General features: G+C 36.9%; 2 protein-coding genes across 3 annotated transcripts in view; one reads left to right on the forward strand and one right to left on the reverse strand.

The window, feature by feature from the left end:
• Positions 1-6,895: 6,895 nt before the first annotated feature.
• Positions 6,896-16,033, forward strand: LOC106875396 (uncharacterized). The gene is made up of 3 exons (XM_014923506.3): positions 6,896-7,291; positions 9,114-10,855; positions 11,410-16,033. Exons 2-3 carry the CDS (start codon positions 9,313-9,315, stop codon positions 12,642-12,644), a joined length of 2,778 nt encoding a protein of 925 aa, XP_014778992.2. The 5' UTR covers positions 6,896-7,291; positions 9,114-9,312; the 3' UTR covers positions 12,645-16,033.
• LOC106875428 (Na(+)/H(+) exchanger beta) overlaps positions 13,437-17,057 on the reverse strand; it is a 60,594-nt gene continuing 56,973 nt past the window's right edge. For both annotated transcript variants that reach the window (XM_089337786.1, XM_014923576.3), the window contains 2 exons: positions 16,052-16,211; positions 13,437-15,169 (listed from right to left, as the gene is read on the reverse strand). In XM_089337786.1, coding sequence (XP_089193912.1) covers positions 15,041-15,169; positions 16,052-16,211 — 289 coding nt within the window. In that variant the 3' untranslated portion in view covers positions 13,437-15,040. The remainder of the gene's footprint in view (positions 15,170-16,051; positions 16,212-17,057) is intronic.

Here is a 17,057-nt window from a genome sequence, read left to right on the forward strand (position 1 = left end):
CAGATAGCGGAAGCTATCGACTACCTCTAGTTTTTCACCCTGGAATGAGATAGAAGTTGTTTCCTGTTTGTTTACAGTCTTTATTGCACCTGAACATCTGCCACAAACAAAAACTAACTTGCTAGTTAACCTGCCTTTGATGTTGCTGCACCTCTTATGTGTCCATAGCTTGCACCGGGTACATCTTATAGAGTTACTACCTACTCCTTTTCTACATACTGAGCAGGGCCATCTACCTGAAGGGGTTTGTGTTTTATCTACCTTCCTACTTATTAGGATTTTGGTTTTAGCTAGGTTGACTCTAAGGCCCTTCAATTCTAGACCTTGCTTCCACACCTGAAACTTCTCCTCTAGTTCTGATAGTGACTCCGCAATTAGGGCAAGGTCATCAGCATAGAGGAGCTCCCAGGGGCAACCTGTCTTGAACTCCTCTGTGATTGCCTGGAGGACTATGATAAATAAGAGGGGGCTGAGGATGGAACCTTGGTGGACCCCTACCTCTACCCGGAATTCGTTGCTGTACTCATTTCCAACCCTCACCTTACTGGCAGCATCTCTGTACATGGCTCGCACAGCTCTCACTAACCATTCTTCTATCCCAAGTTTCCTCATTGACCACCAGATAAGGGATCGGGGGACCCTGTCAAAGGCTTTCTCCATGTCAACGAAAGCCAGGTACAGAGGTTTATCCTTAGCTAGGTATTTCTCCTGCAACTGTCTCACTAGAAATAAGGCATCAGTAGTGCTTTTACCTGGCACGAACCCAAACTGCATCTCATCTAAATTGATTCGCTCCCTAATTAGTTGGGCTATGACCCTCTCTGTAACTTTCATAACCTGATCTAACAGCTTGATGCCTCTGTAATTATTTGTATCTAAAGCGTCACCTTTACCTTTGTAGCAGTTGACTATGATGCTGCTACACCAGTCATTGGGTATGACTCCTTCGTGTATCACCTGGTTCGTAATACGGGTGACTAGGCTATAGCCAACACTGCCAAATATTTTGAGCATCTCTGCAGTGATTCCTGATGGGCCGGGGGCTTTCCAGGTCTTCATACTCTTAATTGCTTTATCTACCCTGGTACTATCAACTCGGATAGCTGGTCCCTCTATTGGGTCGACATACGGCAGGCTCTCTTTCTCCCATTCATTCTCTTTATTAAGCAATCTATCGTAGTGGCATCTCCAGACCTCCTTCTTTGCATCCTCATTTAATGCAAGCGTACCATCATCCATGCGAACACATTTCTCTCCTACAACATCACTATTCTCTCTCCTACACTGTCTTGCAACACGAAATACCTTGAGTCTTTGGTCCTCATGGCGCAGAACATTGGCAAATCTTTCCTTATCTGCTTCCCCTGTGGCTAAATAAACCTGTCGCCTAGCCTCCCTTCTGGCACATTTGTACAATTCCCTGCTACCACCGTTCTTCCAGTCCTTCCAAGCCTGTTTCTTTTGTCTAATAGCCCTGTCTACCTCCTTGTTCCACCACCACATTACTCTGGGTCGGGAGGGGACCTTACACCACCCACAAATCTGGTCGGTGGCTTTCAACAGGTTGTCCCGCAGAAATCTCCAATTGTCTTCCACGTTGTATGATGCTATATCCCCTTCTATTTCGTTAAATGCTTCAAGTAACTTGTCTCTAAGTCTCTGTCCGTATATATATATATATATATATATATATATATATATATATATATATATATATATATATATATCATAATAATAATAATATTAGGGATAAAATCCAAAATTACAGGTAAAAACTCAATTAAAATCAATTTATTAAAAATTAAAATTAAATTAAGTTTCACAGTATAAAATATATATAAATATATAGTTTTAGAGAAAGTCATTTTATTATCTTGATCTTATGATATTTAATTTGTATTTTATAATTATTTATTGCGCTTTTAATTATTAATTTTTTCTATATGTGATAGTGGATTTTCATCGATGAGTTCATGAACCTATATATTTATATATATATATATATATATATATATATATATACATACACAATATAAAATCTCTTTACCACCACACTCCCCCCCCCCGGACGAGGGAGATTGATATAGGGAACACATTATAAATGATGAAAATAAGAAAAGTTGAGTGGGTTGGGAGTACTTAGGTGGAGGTGGCACAAGCCCAGTTAGCTCCCAGAATGAAATGTCATTCTAGAAGCAGGAGAAAAGGTAGAGAGGAGACAGCATGTCTGTAGGCCAGAGGTTGAAGTATGATTATGAACGAATTTAGGCCAATAAGTCGAGCAGCCTTTCTTTGGATGTGTTCTAGGATGTTTGTATGCATAGAAGCATTGCCCTAGATGTAGGGACTGGGCTTTAGTTGACTGTAGCAATCTCAGTAACCATTCCATTCTCGTAGATATATTCTATCAATCTGTTGATTAAATAAACAGATTTTGGTGTAATGGGAGGTAACTCTCGAAATAGCAGTTTACACAAACACGATACATATATGACATCTTGTGCAGTTACTTAATTTCAATGACAAAACATTGGGCAACCTCAGTTTATAGCAGAGAACACTTGCTCAGGATGAAGAGCACTGATATCAAAATCAGATCCATGTAGTTGCAAAACGAACTTCTTACAAAGATGCAGACATCCGTATACACACATGCACATACACAAATAAATATGGCTCAAGTGTGCAAAAAACAACAAAAAAAAAAACACGACGGGCTTCTTCCAGTTTCCGTCCACCAAATCCACTCTGGGTTTTGGTCGGCCCGAGGTTATAGTTGAGTACACTTGCCCAAGGTGCTCTGCAGTGGCACTGAAATCTGAACCATGTGGTTGGGAAGCAAACTTCTTACCACACAGCCTAAGAACAATGAAGAACGTTATTAGATTTTCGAATCTTATTGGATTTTCATGAGGTGTGTGCGTGCGCGCATGTGTGTTGGAAAGGGAGAATATAGTGACTGTGGTTACGAATATAAACAACATTGTTTTGTTTTTAAACTAAGAGAAACTTGCTGATACAAAATGATTTCATATGAGAGAGGAAAAGTCTGAGGAGCTACCGATACACGAACTCGTGTCTTCTCCGATTCTTTGGTGTAATGATAGACCATCATTGCTACATGTTTTTCTAGGAATTCCCTACCAATACTAACATCACTATACTCCGAGTCAATGTCGGAGAGTTTCTACATGGTCGTTGTACCTGCTAAAAAGAACAGCCAAATTTCCCTCAATTCACACACAACTAACTTTTAATAAAAGAGAGAGAATGGTCACACTAGAATGCTTTTGATCATTCTTTTTTGCTCATTCTAGGCTGACACAGCTTTTGAAATCGCGGGAAGTTCTCACTCGCTCTCATATGAATACTCCACGTACTAGCCATTAAAATCAATATATAATTAGGTATACACATTTTATTCTAAATTGAATAGTAATTTAAAAGAATTATAAACTTAGAATTTAAAAAAATAAGAAAATATATAGGCATACACTGGATCAAGGGAGGTAACTTCACTGAACACATTTTTTTTTTCAACCATTGAAAGTTACTCGCTTTTGTATGAATTTTTTGATTCCTGGTTACTTTAAACATAGTTTGTTGTCCTTCATCAAGACTACTAGTTGACACAACGTACTCGCACACACGTTTAATAGTAGATATATAGGATAATAGAACTCAAAACATGAGTATATATGTTTGATAGGTGCATGCCATACACAAAACTCTCGGGTCTTGAGTTACTTTGAAACTTCTAAGGACTGGAATTTGGGGAGAGAGTTAGGGGATTACATCAACTCCAGCGCTCAGCTTGGTATACATTTCCCCATTCTGAAAGGATGGAAGGCAAAGTCGACCTGGGCAGAATTTGAACTCAGAAATGTTGTTAAGTATTTTGTATGGTTGAGTAACAATTCTGTCAGTTTGCTGCCTTAATAATAATAGTTTTTATGATAGTCACAAGGCCTGAGATTTGGGGGGAAGGGGAAAATGACGATTACAGTGATCCCAGTGCTCAACTGGGATTTGTTTCATCAACTCTGAAAGAATAATAATAATCCTTTCTACTTTAGGCACTTTATTTTACTCTAGTCTACTCAACTCAATATAAATACCAATGGCAACTGAGGGTCAGTCCAGCACCCTGTTCAGAGGTAGTCTTGTATTGTCAGTTACTTAAAAGGTTGCATAGGCTGTTACAGTCAGAGTCAGATTTTATTCAAAGTTACTCTTTTCCTAGATGGCTTCGGGATCATGTCTCACTTGAACATGCTATTTTTGACATGGTTTTAGATTGTACTGGCTGTATTTTATCCTGGCACTGGCAGTAGAGAATGTGAGAAAACTAAAGGGGCTTCTTGACCCTCTGATGATTATGCCTGTCCTTAATCCTTTAACTCTCTGGCTATGGATTGCAGTTGCCCTGTGATGTTTCTGCTTGGTTGCTAATCACTTTATAGAATGCACTGGGTGCAGTGTATCATGACACCAGCAACACCAAGGTTGCTCTGTATTTTGCATGACAAAGGACCATCACTATGCTATATGGTTTCCATTTGTTCAGGGCAATATAACCAAGATAGTGATGGCAGAAGATTAAATAGACTGAGAGGAAGAAAGAAACAAGAGTAGCATGGTGGGAGAAGAAGGGAACAGCATGATAGAGGAAAGAAAAATGAGTAATGGAAGATAAACAGTAATGTAGCAGGGTGTAATGGGAGAGAGACATTACAAGTTTGCTGGTAAGAGAACGAATGATGGATAGTCAGTGATAGTAAAAGAAAATGGATGTCACTAACATGTCAAGCATATTAGTGTCAGCAATCTCTTAGAGAAGAAGGGAAAGTAAACAGGAATATAGAGTACAATGGTAGCTGGTGAGAGAGATAGAGAGAGTGTTGGAGTGTTGTGGGGATGGGTGATGGTATGAAAGAGAGGGAGCTGGTGGCGATCAGTTTGGGTGGGTAAAGAGTGGTGTATCAGGGACCAAAAGATCTGATACAATTCCTCTTTATTCAGGCAATTTGAAGGTAGAGAGAGGAATAAAAAGATATGGATGGTGGCAGTGAGGACATAGTATGGACAAATCTAAAGTTATTCCCTATTATACACGTGGCATGGTACAGTGAATATCAGCAACATTATCATCAAAGAACACTTTTCTTTGCTTGCATGAGTCACACAAAATTTATTGGGTCAGATTTTCTATGGTTGAATACCCTTCCTCTCATAACTCTCTCTTATTTCCAGACAAGTTTTTCACAGAAGATTGGAAGTGAATGTCACTCGTTGAAAACCACCACATGACGCTAAAACACAGCCCCTTTCCCATATATATATATATATATATATAATACAAATAATATGTGAGTATATGCATATATACGTACATGTATGTACATACCTACATCTACATGTATATATAGATGCATATCTGGGTACAGGACGCCACAAAAAAATGTGGACAAAATGAGAAACAGAACATAAACAGAGCACAGAAAACACACAGGCCACATAGAGAACATTTCCTTCATCAGCTACCACCATTCTAAAACTAAGCGTTTCAAAGAGTTAGGGCAGGACGCATTGTTAGAATGGCTCTTCCCGCGGAAACAAATTAAATTTGTAATGCGGAGGAATATAGTGGCAAACAGAAAACACGACAGGAAAACGAAACAGTGAAAATAAACAAGAAGAGCTATTTGTGTGAAAATATGCTGGGATGACAAATGGGTTTAATCCTTTTAGCATTTAAACTGGTCATATTTGGCCCCAAAATTCTACCTGTTTTATATCCAAACTGGCCAGATCTGACCTCTCAAATCTACTTCTACTATGTTCTGCTCAAAATAAACAATCACGTTGTCAGTCTCAAGGCTTTGAGATAATACATGATTAATCCAGAACAATGTAAATAAATAAGCATTGCATTTGACAAAATAATCTGAATATTAAAGAGTTAAGAGGAATCAGATATAATGTGCAGTGTGTTGTTTTGAAATCTGATCTCAGGAGGTTGAGCTTCATGAAGGAGATGATGAGTGATTGCAACAGGTGATAAAACACTGTGTTGTTGCAGAAGATACATCCATTGCAGGCAAGCATGGAAAAACTGAATATAAAGTGATGATAGTAAATGTAGAGTTATATGCAAACCATAAAAGTCAAGAGGTGTGAGATGTGAATGTATTTATTTAACCACTTGACATCTTTAGGATTACGGCCATTTTGCAACCTTCTTCATGTAGTATTAATTTAAGTGTGGAAAAAATTATGCTTATGTGTTTGCATTAATATGCATGTGTGACATTATACAATTGTATGTCCACAAACCAATGCAAATAATGAAAGCTAGCTCATCAGGTCACCAGAACATTATGGTCATATCGATCTCACTCTTGTCATACGAGCAACATTGTTTTCAGTCTTTCATGGAAAAAATATGGGAAAATAGGTGAGAATTGGCAACATGAAAGGTGTCCAGTTATAGACAAATCTGTTTTAACAAATTTTGACTGATTCATGCAAACACGGAAAAGTGGACGTTTAATGATGATAATGATGATGACACACATGAAAATATCCCCATCACCCAAACATGAACAGATCAGAATCATAACCTTTGAGGCTGCTACATATGAACACTCAGTCCCACTGTTGGTGAGGATCTCTTGTAGCAAACACATCCTCAATATAGCAAAACTGCAGCTCAAAGACTGGCCTCCCTTTTTGGGATTTCAAAGTACTTCAGTCTTCAACAACTACTAACCCTTTATAAAGCATAGGTGAAACTCACAAGGCTCTCACATTTGGGATGGTGCCGCTATTATACATACTGACATCTTAAATTGTATCCAAAAACAGCCACCCAACTGATTGTCATGAAGTCACTGACAAACACACTCCAACCTCTGACTCACAGACATGCTATCAAAACGAAAATACTAACAACAAAACAAAACAAAAAACAAAAAAACAAAACGAGGGCAACAAAAGGCAAAAACAGAAACGAAAATCCGATAAACGCGTTTGATCAAAGTATCCTCATAAATATTTACAATTAATTTCATGGTCAGAGCTAATTTAAATTTCATTATACATGATCCATTGTTATTGTACTGGACATTAGCCAGCTTGTCGTTTTGACAACAGAAGCTTAACATTAAAAACTGCCATGTTTGCCTGAAAACAGGCCACATTCACTTCTGACTGTAATATGCAGTCAAGCGAAACTGCTAATGTATACCACACGAAGTATCTGCCATTGTTGGTCTTCATTTCGTTCTTGGTAAGTTTCGATGATGCTATTATTACCCATTGTTAAAAAATGTGATCATTCACACACATATGTATATACGCAGGTGTAAAAAAAACATTTGCTTTTGTTTTGCTTTAAATAAATCTAGGACAAGAAAGGCGGGATTTTTCAAACAACACCGGAAAAGCCTAAACATAGCTTGCTTGCATGGTAGCCATTGTTGTTAGCAGTTCATTTATCGGAGTTGGATTTTACGAACTTCATGCTTATTATTATTGCATTTCTAAAGTCTGATTAAAAAAATAGTAATAAAATTCGGTAGAATTAATGCTGTTTAACGAAGAAATCATTGTTACTGGAAGATAAGATCGCATCTTACACTCTAGTTCTATGTACAATATTAAATTTTCGTATAGCTTTAATTTTATATATTGTATTGTTCAGCGCTTAACTTTTGGTTTTTACAATAAATATCGAAAAAAAAGTTAATTCTTTTGGTTAAATTGGGTACAAATCCCGCAATTTCTCCGTGTTGAATAGAACAAAAGACTTGTTATCAACAGATTCGATTTCGAATGGAAAACTGCTCAGAAGACGGTTAGTTCGTAATATGAAGGTTTACTATAAAACTTCCGCCACGACCAACCTTTGTTATTATTAAATTTTACAAAATAGTTTACCAATACCGACAAAATCGATAGAGCGTTGGATAAAAATGCTTGAAGTATTTAGTCACGGCCTATTACTGAATTTATGTCCCGCTTTCCATCATTCTTCCACGGTTGATAAAATAAAGTACTAAACAAGTGCAGAAGTTGATTTGATATTTCTATAAAGCGTCTCAGCACTGAATAGAATTAATAATAGAAGATTACAACTAATTAAAGGGAATTTCGACATATATATTATAGTTACCATAAAACATGTCACGATAGCTCAGTGTTTTTTCTTTGCAGCCGAAGGGAACCCTGGGAAATAAATATTTGGACAGTTATTATGTTTCTTTCTCTTTTTATTATGTAAATTACCCACCGTTTGTCACAGGTTGTATAATAATAAAATTATAGAACCGTTTCAGAAATGATGACTTTGGAAAAGCACAGGCCTGCAGTTTTTCACTATAATAACACTGCAAGCTGTTTCTTGCCTCAACTTGGAGGGAGAAAAAAGAAATAAATAAAAGAAGGAAAAGAAACACATAAGACATCGCCATAAATTAATTCCACTTTATGAAGTTGCTGTTTTACTCCAAGTCAACTCAGAAAAGACCAGTTTTTAAAAGCATTTCAGCCACGACCATCCAGTCTTTGTTTTCAAACATAGACCTACATTGTCTAATATGTTCTGTTTTTACTGTGATTTGAGGGATATTTGGCTGCTATTTCTAGTGAGTAACTGACTGTATAGAGGTTTGCCTTGTTGGTTGGTATGTAGTAATTGTTGAGTAACTTCATTTAGCTTTACTTGAGTAGCTCCACTCAACTTCTCTTGGGTGAGTTCACTCAGCTTTACTTGAATAACTTCACTTGAATAACCCAACTCAGTTTTACATAAGTAGGCTGTATGATAACAGAGGTAACCAGTCTGACACTTGGGAGTGGCCTGCAGCTTATTTCTCTCGCTCTCTCTCTCTCTATCTCTATCTCGCTGTATATGTATATATATATATATATATATATATATATGTATACATATATAGTCAAATTTGAACATTAATAACCGAACATTAAAAATAGCAAATAACAAAACAACAAGAGGATGTAGATATGGAATGTATTAACTTCAACCCTTTTCTCGCATGCATTGTACACATACCTATATAATACTCATTTGTATATCTATATCTTTTCAGGTCTGTTATTGACAAATCTTTCAAGTTCCTGTATTGAAATGGAGCAACACTATGTTGGAGAAGTTGAAATAAAGTAGATGCTTTTATCTCTTACTGACTCAAATAAAAATGATTTATAGAATTTATGGTAACTTCCTTTGGTAGAGATATTGTGAAAAATATTGTAAGTCATATCTACTTTCTATAAACTGTATCAAATATGGCTGCCCTATCTCCTAGTAATGAAAATGTTGACAGAGTTTGGATGGATAATAACATATCTCAGCATTGTTATGAAGAGCTACCATCATCAAATAGTGTTTTGTGTAGCAGAAATCAACCTCTAACTCCCTCATCTGATGACGGAAATATTTCCGAAACTGTAGCAAAAGATATTTTTATTCTTAATCAACAGACATCAAGAGACCGACAGCCATCTTTGATGATCAATTTAAAGTCTTTGCAAGAAACCAAAAGATACAAGTGTCCTATTTGTGTGTATAAAACAAACTACAAATCTGATTTAAACCGGCATTCTAAGAAACACAGTAAATGTTCGTTCACATGTGATATCTGCAAGATGCCATTCATGAGTATGGGGATTGTCATGTATCACAAGCAGAAACATCATTCAGAGCAGATGTCCAACATGAGACACAGATATTCTTGCTCCATGTGTCCATATGGCACAAAATCTAAGTCTGATTTAAACCGGCACCTGAAATTACATCCACTTGCCAAATATCTCTGTTACATCTGCCATATTCCTTTCAATAATTTTGAAACTTTGGAACTTCATTTAAAGACCTGGCATCCAGATGCCAATAGTGTGGTTGCCCTCAACAAACCTGCTAACATAGAAGTACCATCCAAAACAGCTCATGATGCATTTTCTGATTCTGATAATCAAAACAAGAGATCAAGAGAAGGCTCACACAGTCCCTCTGATACTGTGTATTTCTATCTGCAAAATATTGACAAGAAAGGCTCAGATCCAAATAAAGTAGAGTGTAATTACAGCAGCAGATCTCAGATAAAACTGGAAACTGAGAAATTTAAATGTACATTTTGTTCAAAACTATTTGAAGACCAATCAGTACTTGATTTTCATATTCTTCAATTTCATATTGAAACACAGTTTTCATTGAGTTCAGGAGAACAACTGAATCTTGGGAATACTTTAACCGATTCTAGTAGCACCAAAGATGCCGACAGGCAAGAGTATTGCGAAATTCAACAACGAGAGACATTGCAATGTTCTCAATGTGTTTTCAAGACATCCAACCAGTTTCTGTTGGATAATCATCTTCGAAAACATCATGTGACTCTTTACTCTTGTTCTACATGTAACCTTTCATTTCGAAATGTCCAAAATCTCATGCAACATAAACTACAACATGAATGCCAGCCTCGAAATATTGAGAAACAGAAGGGCAGATGTTGTAAATACCAATGTGATATGTGTTCTTATGAAACTGACCATAAATCAACTTTCAACCGCCACGTTCTAAGACACAGTGTTGCCAAATATCAGTGTGATGAGTGTCAAATGCCGTTTATGCGGGAAGGAAATCTAATTTTACACAAGCAACGGAATCATTCAACAGCTGAAAGTACTTCTATGTTTAACAAAGAACAGCGTTACCAATGTCCACACTGCCAATACGCTTCCAGTTATAAAATCACTCTTCAGAGACATGTGTTGAAGCATGCAATTGCTCTTTTCAAGTGTGATCTTTGTCACATGCCTTTCATATGTCAAGGTAAACCTATTTCAGAGTGTTATTCTGAATATAGTCTCTGCTGTTTCTTTTTAACTTGTCTTGCTTTCTGGTGCTATGTTGTTGTCGTTTAACCCTTTAGTGTTCACATTACTCCGTCAAATGTGATGTTTATTTATCTATTTATTTATTCATCCTGTAGCATTGAGATTTCGATGATGTGATTGTATATTTTCAAAATGAAATTGTAGGGTAGGTGTGTTAGGCAGGATCTGCTCAGTTTGGACATAAAACAGAGAGAATGTTTGGGCTGGATTAAATGCTGAAGGGTTAACTCCCAGGTTAGCCCTAATTGAACAGCCCTAGGATCAAAGTCTTTCCATCCTTCATGATGCAGTCTTTCTTTTTCATCATTATTTCATGTGTTCCAAGGTAGTGAGCTAGCAGAATCTCCCCACCCGCCCCACCCCACCCCCTCTCTCTCTTATACACACACATGCATACATATACACACATATTGGTATACTATAATCTTTTTGAAATAATGATGATTCTAATAATGATTCTTTATCAAAATTGTATTTTTTTTTTCTTAGGTAATTTATCTCATCACAAGAAACTTCAACATGGTGCACTTGTGTCAGACAATATTCAAGACGAAGACCCTGCTCAGCATAGTTACCTACACAACTTCAACACACAGAGGAAACTTAATGAATCACAGGCTGTTTCTCAGGCCAACTCCTCATTCAGTTCTGCTGATGTTATCAATCTTGCTCAGTGCAAACCTGAAATATATACTCCCTACCCAACTGCACCTATCATCTGCCAGGATGAGAGACCCGAAGTGTATAATGTTTACCCTGTGCTAGAATCTGAACCTGTTGTCTGCAAAGACGACAGACCTGAAAGTTTCCTGTGTCCCTACTGCCCAACTAAATTTGCCACTAAGGAGGATTTCCTCAAACATATCAGCAGTCATGAAGGGACTATGTACCACTACACAGTGGGCACCTCTTCCTTGTTGCAGCAAGTGCAGTTTGAAGAAAATATGTTACAACAGTATGGCAACAACAGCAGTAATTTAACAGCTGATGGTGGCACCAATGAACACTCATCATTGCCCGCTGCTGCCACTGTCCTTACAGACACCTTACTGACTCTTAGGGACGTATCTGGGAATGCTTCAGGCTTTGTCAGCTCAGCTAGCAATTTTCAAAGTGAAGAGAGCCAAAGTCCTGGAGGACTAAATTATATTGAGATTGATGACGACAATAACGACAGTGATATTGATGATGGAAATAATAACAACAACAACAACAATAGTAATAACAACAACAACAACAACAACAATAATAATAACAATAATAATAATAATGATAATGATAATCAAGGGGTCATTGGAACTGAAAACATTAGAGGGAAAGAAAGAATTGAAATTGGAGTTATCACTTTAGAGGCTGATGAAAGAAAATTGAGAAACTCTGATGTAAATATTGAGCCAAGACAGACTGCAGCTCTTGATCATGGTCAGAATTTGGTAGAGTGCTGTGACAAAGAAATTCAGTGTGCCATCATTTCATCTGAAGGTTCCCCTGCCAATGATTCATTGTCTGCATCTCTTGTACAGCCTCCCCAGAGGGGAAGATATGTTAAACTAGTCTCCGACTTTGATGATTTCGCTGAACGTCCATTTGCATGTGCTCTCTGCTATCATCGCTTTAGCAAGTATGAAGAACTTAAGATACATGTACAGAATCACTTGACGGGTGCAGGAGGATTTGAAGAGATTCCATCCACTGCACTGTTTGTATCCACAACTTCAGATTAAACTGCAGACAAGGACAGACATTGTTTATAGGATGTTATAAAGGTTTGTACCATAAATGGCAATGCTACTAAATCAAGACTCTACGGAACATGGTTTATACTGCGAGTACCAAACATGGTTTATATTGAAAGTAACAGATAATGTAAACAGGATTTCCCCATATTTGTTGAAGAGAACAAGATATAAAGTACCAAACATAGTACATACCTGTGTTAAGATCCCAAGTCTTCACCTGTCAGTTAGTTGGCCAGTATACTATCAACAAATTAATTCATCTTCTCTGGTTCTTCCTTATATCCCTTCTCCATCTCTAATCATCATCATCATCATCATCATCATCATTGTCATCATCATCCTTTGATACCTGTTTTCCATGCTGGCATGGGTTGGACAGTTTGGCAGGAGTTGGCCAGCTGGGGAGCAGTCCAGACTCCAGTTGTCTGTTTTGCTGTGGTTTCTATGGCTGGATGCCCTTCTTAACACCAACCACTCTACAGTGTGCTGGGTGCAGTTAACATGGCACCAGCACTAGTGCATTTGTAAGTGGTACCAGCATGGATGCATTTTACATGACATCAACACCTGCAAAGGACCTGTCTGTATGCACGGATGACCATGATTTCATTTAGTTTGATGTGTCTTCTCAAGTACAGCAAATTGCCACAACTCCTGGCCCCTTGTCATTTTCTTAGTGAGACCCAGCATCTGAAGCTCCTTTCACACCACTTTGTCCCACATCTTCCTGAGTCTATCCCTTCCACAGGTTCCCGCCAAAAACAACAACACAATGTAGAAATTTTATCAAACTTATATTTAATTATCTTTTTATTAAAAAAAATCTTTATTGTTTTAATTTCACCAAATGGTCCAGATTCAAACTGATTTAGATTTTTCGATTGTTTCTGGTTAGTTTGGTTAATCTTTTGTCTGAATGATTCTCTGTGTAGTCTACAGTGGCAGTCATCATAGTTTCCAGTTTTAATCCAGGCTGCATTTGTAATGATTCAATTTTCTGTGATATATTGATTTCCAACTCGGGTACAAAAAGCCATACATTTGTGGGGAAGCATTACATGCACCAAGGAATGACTGCACTGATTCAAAGGTCATATGTCTAACCCTCATATATAACTGCAATGCATTCATACAAAAGGCAAAGTCAGCCCTAATGAGAATTGAACTCAAAACATCAAAGGGAAAATGCTAAACATCTCGAGCCCATCACTTTAGTGTTTCTGCTATGCCACCACCATTGTTCTACATTTTTAGAATTTATTTTACATGAAATATAAAAATATAAAATTAAAACACATTATTTACTGAGTTTTGGTGAGACTTTTATTAAAAGGTTGTCTGGGAACAGGAGATTTGGTACTTCATAGTTCCATTCAGATTGAAATTTGAAATCATCCTTTCTGGGATCAATGGAATGATGCCCAGGGGAAGAAGTCAAGTTATGAAGGATCACAGTTATGCCTCACAAACTCTGAAGTGTAATGATTATGGGTTCTTCTTGTCAGCATCTGCTGCCACTCGTTATCTGGACAATATCTACAGACTCCCCAGCCAACTGTCACAGTTTCTCAGTCTGTTCAGCAGTTGTGTGCTTTCTATGCAGCCAACATTTACAGATATATCTATACACATCCATTCTGTATCCAAACTCTGTATCATCTATCTAGTTAATATCTACAGTCATATATAAGCTGTTAACCCTGAAGACTGTGACATGCACGCTCACACTCACACACACACACACACACACACACACACGCACATGCACATGCACACATACACAAATACATATATAAAGACAGAGAGAGGGAAACTACACTTTCTATCTACTCAGCATCTACACATTGTGTCTATCCAGTCAGCAACTACACTGTATCAATCAAATTAACACCTACATACTGTGTCTAACCAGCCAGCATATATACTATGTCTACTCAGTCAGTATCTAAAATCTGTGTCTGCTCAGTCTGTGTATATCTACAAATGCCAATAGCAACTGGGACTTTCTAACCACAGACATTATATAGTTGAGTAAATGAGGTTGGATATCGACAGTTTTGATCATTTTAATTTGACCATTTCTAAAGTATCAGATAAATAAGAAAATCAATAAATCCAACTTTCAAGTAACCATTTTTGAAGAATCCTGAACGATGGAATCAGAAATAGCGAAAATGAGTTCATTTTGGTTATTCTATTTTAAAATTATATTTTTTCTTCTGAATATTAGAAAAAAATGAGAGAATTGACTGAACAAATTGGAGGCAGATTCTATTTCCCTCTCAACCCAAAAATCTACTTTTCTGTACAAGTCTGCGATGATCCAGCAGAATATCATATGATATTGGAGTATTGGCATCTAAAATAAAATGGGGTTTCTGCTACAATCTTGATATTGATTCAATATTACCCGAAATATCTTCTGTAGAATCTCCAGTATAGCTGATGCCATTTCTGTGACCATTTTCTGGCTTCTTAAAATCTTGATCACCCAAATAAAATCTAATTTCCTGTGAAATGAAAAAAGAAAATGAAAGAAATTATATATTGTACAATATCTGTTTTGTTATGAGAGGTGGTAGGAAACATTCAAACAATAAATAAGAGAATATTTCATTTGCAAGCACTTCAATAACTGGCAATGACTATAGTTATTGTATTAGACAAGGTCCATTAATTTGGCAACAAAATTAATAGTGAAGTAGTAAGAAGATAGAATTAATGAGAGAATGGAGTCTTGAGTGGGATGTTAACAGTAGAAGTTTCAAGACACAACCGCTTTTGTTTATTACTCATGTAGGGATTTGAACCTCAGTATATAGGGCTGATTGAAGAAAAAAAAGAGTAATCGGAAGTTTTGATGTTAATAATAATTTTTCTCAGAGAAATAAAATGGTTTCTACTCGGGATAAAAATTTAGTGGACTCAAGAACCATAGCATGGTGTTACTACACTTACTAAATGTAGTAATAAGTCTAGTAAGATTGTTATTAATATTAAATCCCAAACACAGTTTGTATCAAAGAGAAATAATTCTGTGAAATATTCACGGGTCCCACTTGTAATATAATAATGAACTTATTGTATACTGTGTTCTGGCGCACTACAACTCATCAGAATATGCACAGGCAGTGAACAGTGATTGAGTTGATAAAAAAAAAAAAGAAGATAGCTTACATACAAATAACATGGAATGATGGCAAATAAGACATTAAGATGTAATTTTAAGTTAGATTTGGCCACCATTTCTAGTAACTTGTAAAGTATTTCATAATAAATATTGAATTCACAGCCATGATATTGTAGTTCCAGTACCTTTAGCCTTATTGTCATAATGTTTCATTGTCTCTGAAATAAAAGTATTTTTTGATTACTTTCAGTTAGTCACTTACTTTATTTGTAGAATTCTCAGAATTTGTTTTAGATTTTACATATCGCAGTAATTGGTTGGCATTTAGTTCTTTTCCAATGGAAGTTTTCCCAGGGCGTTCATTACCCACATTTAATTCATACTGAACAGGCTCTAAACTTGTATATCTGTCCCTGACATATCTGTTTAATTTGAAAAAATAAAGATAATTAATTGATTTAAGTATAATGAAATGAACACACAATTAGCAAAAAATGGTGAATTCACAAGAGAAGTTTGTTGAAAACCAAATCTGAGAAATGTGGTTAGAGTGTTATGGGAAAAGATTGCTAGACAGATTTTTGAAGCTGAGCCAACTAGACCAAGGAGTAGACCAAAAATGAGATGGTTGGATAATATCCATAGTCATGCTTGGGAATCCAGCCAGAAAGTGTAACAATGGTTACCTCTGATGGGACCCTATGGAGGAGGTAGCTGAGTACTCTACCCCCATGACCCCACCCCAGAAATAGTGGGCAGCGAAAATGGCCGGATGGAAATCAGAGAAATCATTTCCCAGTACTTATTATTTTAAAGTCTGGTACTTATTCTATTGATCTCTTTTGTCAAACTGCCAAGTTACGGGGATGTAAACACACCAGCACTGGTTGTCAAGCGGTGATGAGTGACAAACATAGTCACAAAGATACACACCCACACACATATATGAAGGGGTGCTGAAAAGTTCCTGGCCTTAAGGGTATTGTGCAAGGTTTGGTTGGAGGCCCAAACTTCCGAGTTCTTTTACAGGGCTGAGAAAGCCTGAAGGACTGCTGCAATAAGTGTGTGAATCTGAGAGGAGAATATCTTGAATAAAATCATAATTAACTGGTCTTCCGGTATTTTCTTTTACCCAAAGACAGGAACTTTTCAGCAACCCTAATATATATGATGGGCTTCTGTCAGTTTCCATCTACAAAATCCACTCACAAAGCTTTCCTGAGCCCAAAGCTATTGTAGAAGACATTTGCACAAGGTGCCACACAGTG

Source organism: Octopus bimaculoides, chromosome 19, assembly GCF_046866305.1.
Source record: "Octopus bimaculoides isolate indiv1 chromosome 19, ASM4686630v1, whole genome shotgun sequence".
NCBI classification, from domain to species: Eukaryota; Metazoa; Mollusca; class Cephalopoda; order Octopoda; family Octopodidae; genus Octopus; species Octopus bimaculoides.

Coding starts and splice junctions, on each gene's coding strand:
- LOC106875396 (XM_014923506.3), top strand. CDS start 9,313: ATGGCTGCCCTATCTCCTAGTAATGAAAATGTTGACAGAGTTTGGATG. Junction 10,856..11,409: donor CATGCCTTTCATATGTCAAG/GTAAACCTATTT, acceptor TTTTTTTCTTAG/GTAATTTATCTCATCACAAG.